Source organism: Pongo abelii, chromosome 9 (assembly GCF_028885655.2).
Source record: "Pongo abelii isolate AG06213 chromosome 9, NHGRI_mPonAbe1-v2.0_pri, whole genome shotgun sequence".
Lineage (NCBI taxonomy): Eukaryota > Metazoa > Chordata > Mammalia > Primates > Hominidae > Pongo > Pongo abelii.
The window spans coordinates 128279281-128296552 of NC_071994.2; the positions used below are offsets into that span (position 1 = coordinate 128279281).

At 50.9% G+C, this 17272-nt stretch overlaps 1 protein-coding gene across 3 annotated transcripts in view; it reads left to right on the top strand.

Moving 5' to 3' along the window:
* Nucleotides 1–17272, top strand: part of SLC37A2 (solute carrier family 37 member 2) — a 53565-nt gene that overhangs the window by 27399 nt on the left and 8894 nt on the right. The window contains exons 1-5 of one of the 3 annotated variants that reach the window (XM_054525348.2): nt 247–808; nt 14387–14468; nt 14860–14953; nt 15080–15158; nt 16775–16910. In XM_054525348.2, coding sequence (XP_054381323.1) covers nt 750–808; nt 14387–14468; nt 14860–14953; nt 15080–15158; nt 16775–16910 — 450 coding nt within the window. In that variant the 5' untranslated portion in view covers nt 247–749. Of the gene's footprint in view, nt 1–246; nt 809–14386; nt 14469–14859; nt 14954–15079; nt 15159–16774; nt 16911–17272 lie in introns of those variants that run through there. The other 2 variants (XM_054525347.2, XM_054525349.2) reach the window with 2 other exon arrangements.

The following is a 17272-nucleotide window of genomic DNA, read 5'->3' on the forward strand; positions in this document are numbered from 1 at the left end:
TCACTTTCAGGACCACAGAAGTCCCTGCCTGGTGGCTGCTTGCCTCCAGAAGGGAGAGCAGGAATGACGCCACATTGTCATGGTGGGAGCGCGTGGGGGCCAGTGTCTGTGAAGTGGGGGAAGAGTGGGGTCCTCTGGAATATGAGCAGGGCAGGAAGCCCCAGCCTGAGCCTGTGGTGTGTTTGGCGCCAAATATTGATTGCCCCCCCCCCCGCCCCCGCTCCCGACCACGAAAAAAACTGCGCTCCCAGAAAGTGCGAGTACCGAGATCAGTGTCATGCGGGGCCACTGAGTGTGACTTCCAGCCCTCCAGCCTCTCGTGTCCCGCCCGTGTCGGAGCCCATGGCTTTTTAGGACAGGAAGCGCTGCGGGATAGGGCAGGCAGGCACGTCACACCGGACAGCATCGAGATTGCCGCTTTCGGTTCCCCAGCGGGCGCTGAGGCCGAAAGTGCAGGGCGGAATGAGGAGCCCCAGCATCTCAGAGCTGTCGGCCGTGGCCGGGAAGCAAAGCACAGGAGCGCTGTGGTGCCAGCGGCCGGGCTAGGGATGACCGGCGGGTTTGCGCTGGACCCGACCCCGAGGGCGGTCAGGCGCAAGGGGGCGGGCTCTGCCGTACTCAGGCCGCGGGGCCAGGGCGGGCCGGCCGGCGGGGCATTTAAACCCCGCTGACAGCCAGTCCAGCCCGGGACACGCGCCCAGCTCCGTAGCCTCCTCCGTCGACTCAGCCTTAGGTACCGGTCAGGCAAAATGCGGTCCTCCCTGGCTCCGGGAGTCTGGTTCTTCCGGGCCTTCTCCAGGGACAGCTGGTGAGCGGGGCAGGGGAGGGAGGCGCGCCGGGACCTCCCGGACTCGGGGCTTGCAGGGGCTGCGGGGAGCCTCGGAGATCACCCCAGATCGGCCCCGGCGTCGCGGCGCGAACAGGGGTGCTGGTGGGACTTGGTCCCGAGCTCCTCCAGCGGCGCCCGCCTCGGAGGTTGATAACCCTCCCTGCCCAACTCCGCCCGCGCTGCCCAAGAACCCGCGATGCTGGCTCTGTGACACTGGGGAAGAACAGGCTGCCGGGGAGGGTCTCCATCGTTTCCCGTTTCCATCCTCCCCTCCTAACACACACCCAGGGCGCCTTCAGAGCGCCTTTCTGTCGTTGGGCAACTGGGGGACCGAGGCCAGGGGATGGTAGAGGAAAGGGGGTGGCCACTGGGGTTTGTGAGTGTCCCTCTTGGTCTCCTTTAGCCCTTGAACACCAAGGCCAGAACTCAGTGGTCCTGGGAGCTCGTCTCGAGGCCTTTCAGCACCTGGAAAAGGCACAGCTCTCAGAGTAGAGCGGGACAGCCCCTCAGCATTGGGCGGTGGGCTTCACAGTGGTTCTCTTCCTGACCGCAGGGACCACATGTTGGGCTGCAAGGTGGGGTGGAGGGGTTTCAGCCACTCTTCCTTAGAGGCGGCCAACCATTGGAGCAGTCCGTTTGGTCTGCACAGTTTTTAAAATGTTGTGTTAGTTGCCATTATTTGCAAATCATAAAATTTAACAAAAATAGCTAGATTCCAGTCTTCTCTTGAAAAATAGACGACGTGGACTGGGCATGGTGGTTCATGCTTGTAATCCCACCATTTTGGGAGGCCAAGATGGGAGAATTGCATGAGGCCAGGAGTTCGAGACCAGCCTGGCCAACATCGCAAGACCACCCCCCTTCCCCCCCTCACACCCCTCCCTGTCTCTAGAATTAAAAAAAGGAAAGAAAAGAAAAATGGACGATGTAGCATTACTGGGCCTAAATTTCCAAATTAAATGAATAGGATTGAGGAGTCCCCTTTAGATAGGGCAGGTGCTATTAAAGTGGCCAATTTGTCCTGGTTTTGAAACAGTCTTTTGTCGGCAACCCTCTCAATCCTGGGCAAAACCAGACAATTGGCTATCCTACACACTTTTTAATTGTTGAGCGCTCTCATCAATTCTAATCTTATTCACTCATTTGGATTATTTACCTAGTCTTTTTTGAGTTGCAGACTGTTAAAAGATATTTTTCAGAAAAAGATTAAAATCCTGACTCTCACAAAGACATAAAAATGAACCCATGTTAAAGATTTTCTTTTACTCATAATAAAGGATCCAGAAGATGTTATAATCGGTTTAAAAGAGAATCTAAAGAGGGGGATCAGGGAATTATTGTTTAATGGGTATGGAGTTTCAGTTTGGGAACATGAAAAAGTTCTGGAAATGGATGATGGTGATGGTTGAGAGACAATGTGAACATACTTAATGCCACCTAAACGTAGACTAAAAATGGTTAGAATGGCAAAATTTATGTTATGTATATTTTACCACAATTTTAAAAAGAGAATCTAAAGAACATATTCATTTATAGGTTAGGAATGTTGAGACCAAACTGGTCTTCTACAGGTTGTGAGGGAAGACTACTGAAATTATCTTCATAGGTATATTTTGCGTGACTTCTCAGTTACCTACCACTTCAAAGAATTTTAAAATAGCTCAAGGTCAATTAAAAGCTGGAATCTGATAATCTGGAGGACTATCCGCTAGACAAGGCATAGTTTTCCACGGAAATACATTGTTTTTCTACAATCTCTCCTGTTTTGATTTTAAAAAAATTTCTTAGACTATTCTTGATCACAAAATAAAGCTGATCTCATTGGATTTGACTTGATTATGACTACAAGCGTGTTAGTTTGCCATATAGCCCTTGTTAAGTTAATAAACTTAGCTGGAAGTTTTCATAAGGAATCCTAGATTAGATTTTTTAAAGCCTTTAATTATTTATTGTCCTGACATTAGTAAGCCGAGCCAAGAAACTCTCTCCACCAGGTTTTACCTACTGTACTGATATATTTGGGCAAATTCCTCTTCTCAGGGTCCCCAAAATATCCTAAAGTTTCTGGGCTAGCCAGACAGTGACCTTCCTTTTGGCTTGTAAACCTGGAAACCCAGTAAGCCCGTTTTCTTGGGAGGGTTTTCTTAGTATTGGCTCCACAGAGTGAACCTCAGTTTTTAAAGGAGGCTGGTTGTATAGGCATCCTGATGAAATACAACATCCAGGCAAGGTCTTGGTTGCATAACCAATTTTTCTAATTACGTTCTGGTAAAAAAAAAAAAATTCTTACTGAACCTGTGCAAATAACCATATTGCCATGAAAAGCAAGAAGATTCCATAAGAGTTTCTGAATTCTGAGGAGTCAGGTAGGGAGAAAAAGATATTTATAAGTGTTTCATTTCAGTTTATGAAAGCAGAATCTACTAAGTTGTTATGGGTTAATATAGCCTACGAAGAAAGAGAAAGGTCTTCCTTATATGTCCAGAAAAATAGAACACTATATCAACATCAACAATATTCTGAACATAGAAGACAGTCATCCATCCCCAGTTCATGCGGTCCTGTGTGATTAATTCTGTTCTGCTGAATCTTGGGTTAGCAATCTCAAAAACCTATCTGCTTCTTGACTAAAGAGTTCTGGAACTCCTGACTCAGTCCACTAGTACGTTCTTAATGTTGTCTAAGTGGTTCCATCAGGAGCCTATATCTAAGAGCAATTACTCAGTACAGTGCTTTTCTGAGACAGTATTTGGTTGTTAAAGATAAAAACTCGGCCGGGCGCGGTGGCTCACACCTGTAATCCCAGCACTTTGGTAGGCCAAGGAGGGCAGATCACGAGGTCAGGAGATTGAGACCATTCTGGCTAACACGGTGAAACCCCGTCTCTATAAAAATACAAAAAAATTAGCCAGGCGTGGTGGCGGGCGCTGTAGTCCCAGCTACTCTGGAGGCTGAGGCAGGAGAATGGCGTGAACCCGCAAGGCGGAGCTTGCAGTGAGCCGAGATTGCGCCACTGCACTCCAGCCTGGGCAACAGAGCAAGACTCCGTCTCAAAAAAAAAAAAAAAAAAAAAAAAAAAGATAAAAACTCTGACCTGCCAGGCCCAGTGGCATGCTTACAGTCCCAGCTACTCAAGAGGCTGAGGTGGGAGGATCCCTTGAGCCCAATAGTGTGGGACTGTAGTGCACCATGATCATGCTTGTGAAGAGCCAGTGCACTCCAGTCTGGGCAACACAGCAAGATCCCATCTCTCAAAAAACAAAAAACTCCCACTCTATTCTATAACTGATTACAGAACCTTTAAGAGGCATAAAAGTAAAATAAAAACTATCTGTAGGTGACAGAGACTTAAAAATTGTTGATTAACTTATTACTGATAATTTTCAAGAATGAATGATCTGATGAGAATTCATGACAAGAATAATGCAACTGACAAGGAAATTTGGTTGCTTCTGTGGTATGCAAAACAAAAAGATCCAAACAAAAAAAATCTAGACAATGTCTAAAAATATAAGGCTAATTTCAAAAAACACAATGAACATGATATTAATTTACAAAAATGAACATGATTTTTACAGAGAAAAAATCTTAAGATATATAAAAATTCTGAGATATAATTTACATAAAATGCCAAGAATATCAACTAAAGATATTCAGTAAGCTTAACGTAAGTCCTAAATATCTGTATTTTAATAAAACTGCATAGGAAAGGCTGATATACATCTCCAGTTGAAAACCGGTGGCCTGGAAGATGCTACATTTAAATTAAAGAAGGAAAGTTGCAGCCTGGTAACTATTTTATTTTATTTTATTTTATTTTATTTTTTCAAGACAGAGTTTTGCTCTATCACCCAGATTGTAGTGCAGTGGCACGATCATAGCTCGCTGCAGCCTCAAACTTCTGGGCTCAAGGGATCCTCTTGCCTCAGCCTCCTAAGTAGCTGAGACTACAGGCATGCACCACCACACCCAGCTAAGTTTTTTATTTTTGTAGAGACAGGGTCTTGCTATGTTGCCCAGACTGGTCTCAAACTCCTGGCCTAAAGCCATCCTCTTACCTCATCCTCCCACCTCATCCTCCCAAAGCTCCAGGATTGCAGGCATGAGCCACCATGCCCAGCCTCCAGTAACATTTTAAATAATAATTGAAATCATGACTAGTAACACGTATACTGTTGTTATCAGGGAAGGCACCATCAGGGTGCTGATAAATAGAAACGTCACGTACAGAGAGGGCATTGAGAAGTCTGCACAACTCTTATATAGCATATAATTTCTCAAATATTTAGATAAATAATAATATTTTACCAATATAAATTTAACCTAGAGAAGGCTGAGCATCTCTTCTGACTTGACAATTATTTCCAAGCAATTGATCAATATTAACATATTAAATAAATCTAATTATTTCTAGCACCTCTCTTTTTAAAAGATGAAAGAGCAAATCTTTGTGGTTTTCCAGGAGCCCTCCCTCTTTTTAAATTAAATATTCACAAACTCATCAAGATTTTGCCAACTTTGGCAAAATTTTAACACATTTAATTACTTATTTTCAGACTTATTGTTTGCATGTACTATAATCCAAGACAAATCAAATTTCCTTTCTACAAACCTACAAATGTATCCATTCAGATTTGACCTTCACTGTTCTCTTTCTTATTCTGGAACAACCAGTCATTTTTCTTATGTGTAACATTTTTCCTTTTAATAAACAAAAACAGGTTTCAATACCATGTATATAAAGTCATACCTGTCTGCCACGATTGTTCCTAGTAGAGTCTCATTCATGTATATTAGTTATATCTTTTAAACAAAGTAACTAACATTTCAGAGAGAATGGGGAGGGTGGATCATTATAAACCATCTAGAACACATTAGCATTCTAGAAGGGCTCAGTAATACGCATAACATGACTTTCTCCAGCCTCCAACACTCTTCACTTTCACACTTCTCAAGGTGTGAATTCAGCTACAGTATTCCCCAACATCTCTGGGATTTAAGACAGACCTTGGTTGAAATCCTTTCACCACTGTGAGCCTTGACTTTGCTGAGCCCCAGTTTCCTCATCAGTAAAAGTCAGATGGGTTCTTGAGGATAAGTGCGATAATATAAGGAAACATTCTTGACGTCTTCTGGCTGCTGGAGGGTACTCAACAGGTATCCTTTTACTTCCTTCCAGATAAGTTTAGATTTGGATTCCTATCAAACACTAAATGTCACGTAGTTCTTCTGTAGGTACATTATTATGCTGAGCTCTGAGGCCTGCAAAGACAATCAAGACAGGGTTCTACCTTCTTGGAACTAAGAATCAAGCTGGAGAGGGGCTGTGTACACATAGTCAGCAATTTTAGAAGGCCCTGCTCTACTTACTGAGTGCCAAAGGATGACATTTCCCATGTGCCGTGTCATTCAGAGGACCAGCGAGGGGAATGCAGAAGTCAGTTGGGGAGATTTTGAAGAAAACTGACTTGTTGACCATTTAACACATAAAAGGTTAGAGATTATATGTATACATTGCCTGGCATACAGGAAGCATGGAATACATGGCGGCTTTTACTATCATTATTAGTGATGATGATGTTATTATTACAGATACATATTAACCCAACTCACCTTTCTTGTGCTAAACAAAATACAGGCCAGGGTGCAGACAAACAAAAATAAAGACTTATAGTCTGAAAATGAGAAATCAAATCTCTGTCACCTTTAACGCTTTCACATGTCCCCAAGGAGGGCATTTAGTAAGTGAAGAAGACAGAATAGGAAGCTGAAAGTGGACTGGCCGTGGGCCTTGGACTCCTCCTCTGTAAAATGAGCATAATAATAATACCTGTATCACACAAGTGTTCTGAGGTTTAAATGAGGTACTATGTGTAAGGTACTTAGGTCAGTGCCAGGCTGATATGAAGCACTGAGTAAACACTAATGATTGACTATATTCTATTTGTTTTTCCTACTACTTTGTGCCAGACATTGTTTATTTGTAATTCTTGTGGAACTGCAAGGTGAATGTTAGCTTCCCTATGGAACATATGAGTGTAATGAGGCACAGAGCAGTTATGTAAGCCTGTCCAGCACCACACAGCTGATAAATGACTGAGCTGGAGTTGGAATCAAGATTAGTCTGACTCGTAAGCCCATGTCTTTCCGCTGCCTTCCTAATGATAGTGTTGGGTGGGGAAAAGATTACATGGCCATTTGGCCTTGGACAAATTACTTAACATCTCCAAGGCTCAATTTCCTTATCCGTGAAATGGAAAAAATGATGTACCTCTATCGCGGGGTTTTGGTGAAATTAAATGAGAAACTGCTTAAAGCACTTAGCCCAGTGTCTAGCATACTTGGTATTGGCTAGGTGCTTATAAATTTCTGTGGAGGGAGAGAATCATCTCCATTAGGAGAAGAAGGAAGTCTTTGACTTGGATCTGGAGGTGTTCTGAGCAGAGGTCACAGAGCCGGCAAAGGCATGCAAGTGGAGACATGGCCCGTCCCCTGTCTATGAAGTAGTAACATGTAGCTCCAGCCGGCAGGAACAAAAGGCGCCCCTGGACAGGAGGCTGGGAGTCATATGGCGCCAGGTGTGTGGAGACAGCTGCAGACATCCAAGCAAGAGTCAGAGATGGTGGAGTTTCTGTCCAGGAAGATGTTGCTTTCCTCCTTCTGTTAGGCCTTCCTCGTCAGGATGACGATGAATGGCTTGTCCATGGCATTTCAGAGCCACAGAGCACCTGGAGGTTCCCCAGCCCGGAGCCTGGCTGGTTCCTGCCTTTGTGCCAGTGTCTGTGTGGGTGCGTCTGGGGGCAGCTGGCAGCGTGGGAGATTACTGTGGCTGGTGCTTATGGGGCTGGGCCCATTTCCTGGGGCCAGGTGAGGCGGACGGCCCAGAATGTGCAGAAGAAAAGCCTGTGGGAGGAAATACCAGGGTGACTGCAGCTGGATGAGCAGGAATGGCCAGGAGGGTGAATTGGGCAGGCAGGAAGAGCAGGAGCTGTGAGCTCCCATGGTACCATTTTCCCCACACCCCGATCTTCCCCTGTGAGCTGGAAAAGGCCACAGCTAAGCTAGGATGGATGGTTCTGCCCTGTGGAGTCAGCTAAGGGCTTTCACTGCCGGATCCTGGTGCCCACTCTGAGGAGGACTCAGGGGAAAGACATTCAAATTCATACCGAGAGAAAACCTGCTGTGTGCCAGACACTTTCACATCCAGGATATCTCATTTAATCTTTATAACACTCTCGTGCAGCAGGGGTGTATGATCTTATTTAAAGGAAGATCAAACTGAGGCTTAGAGATGTACAACAACTTGCCCAAGGTCACATTAAGTGGCAGAACCAGAAATTAGGACTCAGCCAATTTTGCTCAAAGTCTGATGTCTGTTTCCCTGTCCCATGGGCTAGCTCTCTCAAATCTTACTTTCCTGTTGACTGCAAAGAGGTGCATGGTAAGGGCAGCAGAAAGGGCTGTTTAAAATGAGCTTTGATGGGAAGAGGCTGCTTGGAAAAGGAAATGAGGGCTCCTGGGAAGAACCTGGAGGCTTAGCCCATGATCCCTACTCCAGCCCCCAGGAAGGGGCATGTGAGCCTGTGGAGGTCCCATCCCCCACCCCTCGTGACAGCAGCTTCTCCCCCAGCTGCTTTTTGGGCTTCCTCTTCCACCCTGCTGTTTCCTCTTTCCCTCCCTACAGTGGACTGGCGTGCACCTCATTGACCTCGGGTGGGGCTGTCTGACTCAGGCCCTGTGGGCTGGTCTAGAAGGTAGCAGCAAGGTTTCGAAATAGTCTGTATGGTTGGCCAAGGCCTTGTTTTTTCCATTCAAGCTTCTATATCAACTGAGAGCTGGGGTCAGGGTTGACAGTCCCAAAGTAACAGCAGAATTGAGGACAGACACCAGAGGTAGAGTCCCTGAAGCCCAGGACCTCCTATCTGAGTCCCTAACAGACACTAAGTTGGTGTGTGTGTGGGGTTGGGGGGCGGTGTCACTGCTCTCCTGTTGGCTTCTGGCTCAGGTCTTGTCCCCTGGACTCCTCTTGCTCAGGAGAAGGAAGGCCCTCCTCCTCCCCCTCTAAGCAGGACTGCAGCTCTGCCATCATCAACACGCTTCCATCAGTGCTATTTACACAACCTTTCTTCAGAAGAGACACCAACTTAAAACCTGTTGGCTGCCTCTTCTGAACCCCACCAACACTCCCACCCTCCCTGTTATTCCGGCTGCTGATCAGAGCCCCTGCTGCAGCGTGAAGCCTGTCTTCATTCTGCCTGACCATTCAGGGTCCCCCACTCAGCTTTCTTCCCAAAGCAAAACAATCAATCCTGTATTTTCCTCTTTCCTAAAACAGATTGTCATCTGAGCCACCAATCTCTTCTCAAATGTCCTGAGTTCCTCGTGGCTCCTGGCCAATGGCTTCTTTCTCTAGGAAGGCTCTCAGGGCAAGCCCCGAGTCAGCTCGATCTCTCTGAGCATGCGCCTACGTCCCAGCTGGAGGAAGGACAGCAAACAGAGGGTTCCCTGAGGGGCTGGCTGCTGCCCTGGGAGAGCTTTGCACCTCCCAGAGAGGGCCTTGTCCTGTCTTGTGTGCTAAAGGCCTGGCTCAGGGCTCTGCCCCTGTGGTATCTGTTCCTGGCTGGCCTTTTCCTAGCAGGGTATCTCCCAGTGCTGGTGGAGGGCTTGGCGGGTGGAGGTGAGCACTGTCACCATTGACCCTAGCTTGGTTCTTACTGTGCCCAGCCCTCTATCCTTTTCAGATCTGCTTAGTCTCAGAACAGTCACATCTGAGAAGAGGCCACTGAATCCATTTTCTCAGAACAAGTGCCAAAGACACCTGCAGCCACAGCCAGCCTAGCCTGGGACTGGGGAGTGACTAGGGAGCCACTGGGGAGCTGGGGCTGTTTCTGACATCTCTCGGGGGCAGCGTCCCTCTGCTGGGCTGTTTCTTGGTTTTTGCTGTTGCAGTGGTGGTGGCAGTCGGTCTTTTGGGGGTTTTGTTTGTTTCTAATCTGTCACTGCTTTGGGATACGCCATTTCTTGATATTTACCCCAGAAGCATTCCTAGTGCAAAGTCTCAACAAGGTCAATAAAGTTATTATCACGCTCCTTCGAAAGAGTAGGTTGGACTGTCAGCTAATAGTTAAGAGATAGCTAGTCGACCTCTCTATCTAACTTGGTTATTCAGTAACCAGTATCCAGTGGGGGGAGGTGGGATTCTGAGAAGTGCCACCTCTTACTAATAAGGTCTTTGAGGGTCATGGGACAGCCGCCCCATCTGGAGCAGCCGGGGGCCTTCCCTTCCGTCCTTTGGTCCTTGGCCTACTTGCCCAGCCTGGCCCAGCCCCTGGGCTGCCATCCCCCGTGTCACAGCCACCCTGGGGCCAGCTAGGCAAGGCCTGTCTGTGCATATTCTGTGCCCTGCTTCTCTTCTGGGACCTCTTGATTCACGAGGGAAGGACTGGTGAGAGGAGAAGTGAAACCTGCGGGTTCTAAACATGGAAGGAGTGCGTCAGCTGCCTTTCTGAAGCTAGTGTGAGCTTGGCAGTCTTGGCCTCCGTCTAGACTAGCCCTTAACCTGACCGAAGTTCCCAGTCTCCTGTGAACCACGGCACCTTGATCTTTCTCTTAGAACACCTGACAATGGGGAATGGATAGAGCACCAGACTCAGAGGAGGCCCAGCTCCAACTATGCCATGCCCAGCGAGTGGTGTGACTTTGAGCTCGTCCCTCCATCCCTCTGGAGGCCAGGAAGGAAGTCCCAGAAGAGGCCAGTGCCATTCCTAGTGTCACACAACACAGCTCAGAACCCCCCCACCACCACCCTCAAGACTTATGACTCTCTTGCTATCTTGGGTGTCAGGGTTTCTACTGGCAGCATCATGAGGGACTCCAGGTGGTAGATTTCAGGGAGTTGGGGTCAGAGCTGGCAGGGACATCAGGCCACCACCTGGAGGAGGGCGGGGCTTGAATCTTGGAAGCTACCAGGTCAGGATGCACGTGGGGACCCCTACTGACCTTCCTGTCTGCCCGCGGGAGCAGGTGGGAGGGCCCCGGGGCTGGAGTCTCCCCTGTGTCCCACTGTAAGCTCCCCAAGAAGCCCTAGGGCCCACCACAGGCAAGGCCAGAGCTCCAGGAGCTTCAGGGCATCCTTATGTTCATCTAGACCCAGCTATGCACAGCAGGAGGCATGGTGGAGGGGGACAGGCTGGCAGCCACATCTCTACCTTCCAGGTAAATCCAGGGCCTGGAACCTCCACTTCCCAGAAGAGTTTGGTTCAGCCCCTGACCCCACTCGGCTCCCCTAACAGAGCAGTGTGGGCCGCCTCCACCCCTCCAGTCCTTCTTCCTGGTCTGAAAATTGGAAGCACACTAGCTGTCATCTAAGCACCCTCTGGGCATCAGGAACAATTTCAGACCGGTTAGGTGCATCTCACTAACCCATCAATAGGTCTGAGAAAGGTGATAGACTCTGCTTTTCCGATGAGCAAAAAGATGTAAGGAATGAAACCAGCTTTTGCCTGATTCCCGAGTCCTTGCTGTTTTCTCTTATAGACATCAACTCCCTGACATCCACCACCTGGGGATGACATCCATCACCCCCGTGATGCTGCTATGTGCCTGGGAGTGGCTGGCAGGATGAAAAAGGCCCAGGGAACTGACCTTGAGCCTCAGTGGGGAAGCCTGTCTGCACTTCCCACCAAAACCTACAGGGCACAGCCCTGGGTCTTCACCTGGCTTAGGCTGGCTGGGGTTCAGAGCTGCCAACCTGGGAACTCCCGCTCTCTTCAGTGGCTTCCCGTCACCTCCAGAGATAGCCTAAATGCCACAGCTTGGCACCTGAGGCCCTGCGCCATGCCACCTGAGGCCCCTGCCCTTCCCAGCCACCTCTGCATCTCTGCTTGGCTCAGTTTCACCCTGCAGATACCCCCACTGAGGCAGAGTTCCCCAAACAGGTAGTGTCATTTCACGCCTCCGTGCCTTCGTGCATGCTGCTTCCTCTCCCTGGCAGTCCTCCCTGCCCCAGCTGTGGTTGACTGGGCCTCGTCCTGCTTGTTTTTGAAGCCTCAGCTTCAGGAATCCTTTCCTGACACTGCTCCCTCCTGCTGGCTCGGAGTCTCTCCTCTGTGTCATCTCTGTAAGACAGAGCCGTCACACCAGGTCTAACTGTCTCCCTGTGGACCTGTGCGCCCAGGCAGGTGGAGATCCCGCTCACGGATGCTCTTGCTAGTGCTGGATTGTAGCATGGGGCCTGGTGCAGGATGGGCACACGGATGCATGAGAGAGCAGCCTCGCTTCAGCCAAAGGGAATCAAGATGTTAGAAATGGGCACAGCTCCTCCTAATGAGGTTGGTGGGGACAGGACTCCAGACAAAGGGGCCATGGAGCAGATAAGGAAGAACACCTAGGGCCACAAGCAGGGGAGTCGGGGAGGGCAGGCTGGAGTTGACACAGTGCAGTTGGGGGAGTGGGGTGGGAGGGAGAAGGGTGCTGGCCGCAGGCTGTGCCTCTGGGCCCCCATTGGCTCTCACCAGGCCTGGGAGGGCTCAGCGTGAGTGTGGAGGTACAGTCTGGCTTCCTAGTCAACACCAGGCTACGTAGCCAGCAAGGGCTTCACTGCCGAGCCTGTGATGAAAGAACAGTCACAGCTGGGGCCCCAGTGGGGCCTTGGGTTCCCAGGGATCTTTGAGACACTGAAAGGATCTGATTTGTCACCGTGGTCAGTGGCCAAACATCTTGGCAGAGGCCCTGGCACATCCAAGTGGTCGTGAAGGCCGGTCCTGCTGACTGGGGGGCCTTACCGGCAGTATAACCAGGGACCTGGGGATGGGGGGAGAGTCATGCTGTGTTCTCTTATCTTGTGGGACAGCTGGGACTGATGCTAGCGCAGTGTGTAACTGATGAGGAAACCAGAGGCAAAAAAAAGGCTTAGGGATTCACGGGAGGTTACACAGGCAATTAGTGAGAGGTGCCACGCAAAGCTTCCCGCCTCTCCCTGAACCAGGTGTGTCCCAGGCGGGGCTTGGTGGGTGCTATCTGGAGGGCTGCAGGGTTCTTCCATCCATTGCTCTTTGCAGAAGGCCAGCTGGGCACCCTCTTCAAAGTCTCTCAGAGGATTTCCCTTAGATTCTAGAAGTCCCTGAACTAAGAGTCATCAGCCATATGGCAACAGGTGGAACCCGGAAAACATTGTTGCCACAAGCTTGCCTATGTCAGTCACTGTGACAGGCACTTGGAGTAGCCCCAGCTTCCCTAGACAGCTTGAGTCCCTAGAGGACCTCTGTGACCCACATGTGTGCCTTTGGGAACCGGTGGCCAGAGAGGCCGGGGCGTGGAGCCGCCTGCATTCCAGACTACACTGTTGCACCTTCATGCCGGATGGGATGGAAAGGCACTGAAAGCGTTTTAGCAGAGCGGAGCCTTGTAGCCCAAGCCCAAATCAGGCTTCGCTGAAATGCCCCTTTGTTTCCCAAGTGGTAGTGGGTGTTGCTTCATGCCACATTTGGGGGAAGTGAGTTTGGGGTGTGGAGGAGGATTCCTAGGCAGAGGGAGCATCCAGTGTCCTGCCCTTAGGCTCTTGGGAGCCAGGACAGAAAGGGCTTCAGGAGCCCTCCCACCCTTTTTCCTGACCCTTCTCCATGAAGTCTTCAGTGAGCCCTGGGCCTCGCCTAACTCCTGGCCCCTTCTCGTGGACTGGGGCTCTGCTCTGAGGCCTATTTTCCAGGCACGTCCTGGCTGCTGGCTGCGGCGAGGAAGCAGATGGTGACTCAGCAGGGCTCTGGGGCCCTTCCCCAGGCCTCAGGCTCGGGGAGCGGCCGGGGCGTAGTGGAAACGCTGAGTGCCCCCCGCCTGCGCTGTTCTTTCCATCCCGGGCCAGGGCATGGGATGAGACGTGAGGGGTGAGAAAGAGCATGTGTGTGTGAGCCACAGATGGAAAGAATGGGCTCTGTCCAGTGGGATGGACGGACTGGGACTAAGAAGAGGGCTTGGGTCTGTCACCAGCTGTCCCACTGCCACCTCCTTTCCAACTACCGCCTGGCTGAAGGAGGTGCTGTGTCTGCCCTGTTCGAAGCTTCAGAGGAGTATCGACCTCACTTTAAAAACAGACCCTTCTCCTGACTGTCTCCCTCCTATCCCCGTCATTTCAGACATGTGAAAACCACTCAAACTCCCTGCCCCACCTCTGCCACACACATGCACACACACGTACACACACATGCACACACACATGCACACACACATGCACACACACAGGCGCCCTGACCTCAGGGAGGTCGACAAAAAGCAGAGGTGCTGCCAGCCGGTCAGAACAGGTGGAGGAGTTTCCTGTGGGCTGGGGCCGAGCTGGCTCCAACAGAGGCCTCAGGAGTTGGGACCAGGGAGACAGGTCCCCCTGAGCACCCTGGCCTCTGGGCATTTTTTCCCAGCCTCCCCTTGGCCTCTGCACCAAGAAGGAAGGAGTTGGTGGTGCTCAGGCCCTGGGGCTGCCAGAGGGGACACGGGTCGGGGATGCCGGCCCAGAACTTCCAGCTGGGGCTGACTTCCCACTAACGCAGATGCTGTCCCTTCCTGCAGGTTCCGAGGCCTCATCCTGCTGCTGACCTTCCTAATTTACGCCTGCTATCACATGTCCAGGAAGCCTATCAGTATCGTCAAGGTGAGGCTGGCTGGCAGCACTGAAGAGTGCAGAAGCACACTGTCGTAACCGTCCTTACCCCTTCCCATGGCCACCAAGGTTGCACCTTCACCTGGCAGGCTCCCACTCTCAGTGGCTGTCTTCCCCAGGAGCTCCTTTTGAGTTTATTCCCCAAGACACCTGTGTCAGTGGCTGTGGATGGAATAAGTGTGGAGGGCCCCTGGGCTATGTGGATGCTGCTCATGGGTCTGATGTGGCCGCTTCCCCCTGCAGCCAGTTCCTGCAGGAGGAGGTGCCAGTAGGGGGGACATAGAATCTGGTAGGAGGCAATGTCTCCGGTATGGTTGGGGCAGGTGGTTGCTTGCTCCCCTCTGGGTCAACCCCTGACCTGTACGTCCCATTGCCTATCCAGAGCCGTCTGCACCAGAACTGCTCGGAGCAGATCAAACCCATCAATGACACTCACAGTCTCAACGACACCATGTGGTGCAGCTGGGCCCCGTTTGGTAAGAACAGGGCAAGTTGCTCTTCCCATTCTCCATTCCCTCTTCCTCGAGAAGGGGCTGTCCAGGGAGGGCTTCCTGCAGGGGCATCCACGCAGTCAGCTTTCTGTTTCTCCCATCTGCTTTCAGACAAGGACAACTATAAGGAGTTACTAGGGGGCGTGGACAATGCCTTCCTCGTCGCGTATGCCATCGGCATGTTCATCAGGTAAGGACAGAGGCTGAGCCTGTGACCAAGAGGAGGATGGTTTAGAGCTGCTACCTCCCCTTAAGGAACCTGGGGGCAGCTGGGTTGAAGCGAACTCCCACCAGGGAGTGATGGCTCCCCCATGTGGGAATGAGACCAGGGAGGCTGCATGTACGATCCACCCACAGCCATCCTCCTTGCCTTACCGCGCTCGCAGAGACTGCCCCTTCGCCTGGTAGACTCCCACTGGTAGCAGCTCTTTTGCCTGGAAATGTTCTCCTGGATGCTGCCTTTGAGTCTATTCACTCAGATATCACAGTTGGTGGGTATGGACTAGGACCCTTTAAGAATGGCCCTGCGTGCACATCTAGCTAGGAGAATCCCCATCCTCTGCTGCGTCCAAACCAGCATGGGAAGCATGCTGTTCCTTGCCGGGAATCCATGATCAATAAGGCTGCATACTGCCTCCAAAGGGCTCACAGGCTAGTGGGGCAATGGATGCATCAGCAGCTGGTGCTAAAACTGTGGCGGCTCCATGACAGAGGTGGCCATCAGGCGTTCTGGGAGCTCCAAGGTCATTACTCAGTCCAAGCTGAGCTAGAGCAGAGGGGTCGGGGAAGGCTTCTTGGATGAGATGATGTCTGACCTGATGCAAGGGACTTGGGTGCGGCGGTGCAGATGGAGACCTGGGCAGAAGGAATAGCACGAGCAAGTAGGGCAAATGTGAAGAAACAGCATGATCTACGGGAGGAACTGCGGGCAGGTGTATGGAGGGAATGACAGTGTAAGGAAGGTAGCAGCAGGGCTGAGGGCTGAGGTCATTTGCACACGAGGTCCACGGGCAGAGACGCATGGAAGGGTTTTCGCCAGGGTGTCTCATCCAGATGGGCATTTCTGGGAGCTCGCTCTGAGAGTGATGCTGAGGTGGATGAGACTGGTCACACAGAGTGACCAATTTGACAATAGCCCAAGCTGTTGAGCTTACATTACTACAGTGGTTATAGAGGTGGAAAGAGGCTATGTACTGGAGCACTAGCTAAGAGGTAGCCCGGTGAGTCTTGGAGACTGAATGTGAGGGGTGGGGAGGAGAGGTGGGAGGCTGAGAGAGCTCTGAGCCTGGCTTGAGTGCCCAAGGAGTGGCATTCACTCAGATGAGGATAACAGGATGATGAAGGTGTCAGGACAGTTGGCGGGAGGAGGAAGAGGAATTCAGCTTAAGAGCACTGGGTTTCAAATGCCCCAGGGGCATCTGAATAAAGATGTCCAGGAGGCACCTGTCTGCAACTGTGAAGCTCTAGGAGACAGATCAGGCTTGAAGATATGCACGTGGAGCTATTTAGCCTATGGGTGGTTGTTCCAATGGTAAAAGTGTTGCAAAAGACTGCGCCGAGAGGAAAATACACGACACGGAGTGGCTGGCCAAGCGGAGGAAAATAGGCAAGCTAAATTCATGGAGCATGGCCAGGTGTCACAGCAGCAGTGGGGGACAGAGGTTGGCCCCGTCACATGGCAACACAGAAGTCATTGGTGGGACTTTGGCCAGAGCCACTTCCTAGCGTGGTGGGGGCAGAAACATGGTAGGGAGTTGAGGTGGACACAGAGGAGCTTAACTGCAGATCCAACTTTCTCTTCCCCAGTGGGGTTTTTGGGGAGCGGCTTCCGCTCCGTTACTACCTCTCCGCTGGAATGCTGCTCAGTGGCCTTTTCACCTCGCTCTTTGGCCTGGGATATTTCTGGAACATCCACGAGCTCTGGTACTTTGTGGTCATCCAGGTATGAATCACCATCTTGCACTTGGGCCTGTGTTGCCGTCTGGGGAAGGACCTGGGAGACCGCAGCTCACAGCGGATGGGAGCCTGTTCCTGGCTCCCTGTCCAGTGCTCTCTATTACACTGCACTGAGTTCTACCTCCTGGCCCCACTGCCCCCACATTTATTCACTCAGAGAGTTGGCCTTTAGCACAACGCTGTGGTCACTTCCAATGCACGAGAGGCTTGGTCTCTGCTTGAACAATCTGGAGCGAGAGAAGCCAGCTCATGCCATTGGGGAGGTGTGGCATGTGTGTAAGGGAAGGGTAAGGTTTGTAGTGTGGGGTATGGAGGGCTCCTCGGCCACGAAATTGAACCTCCTCAGCC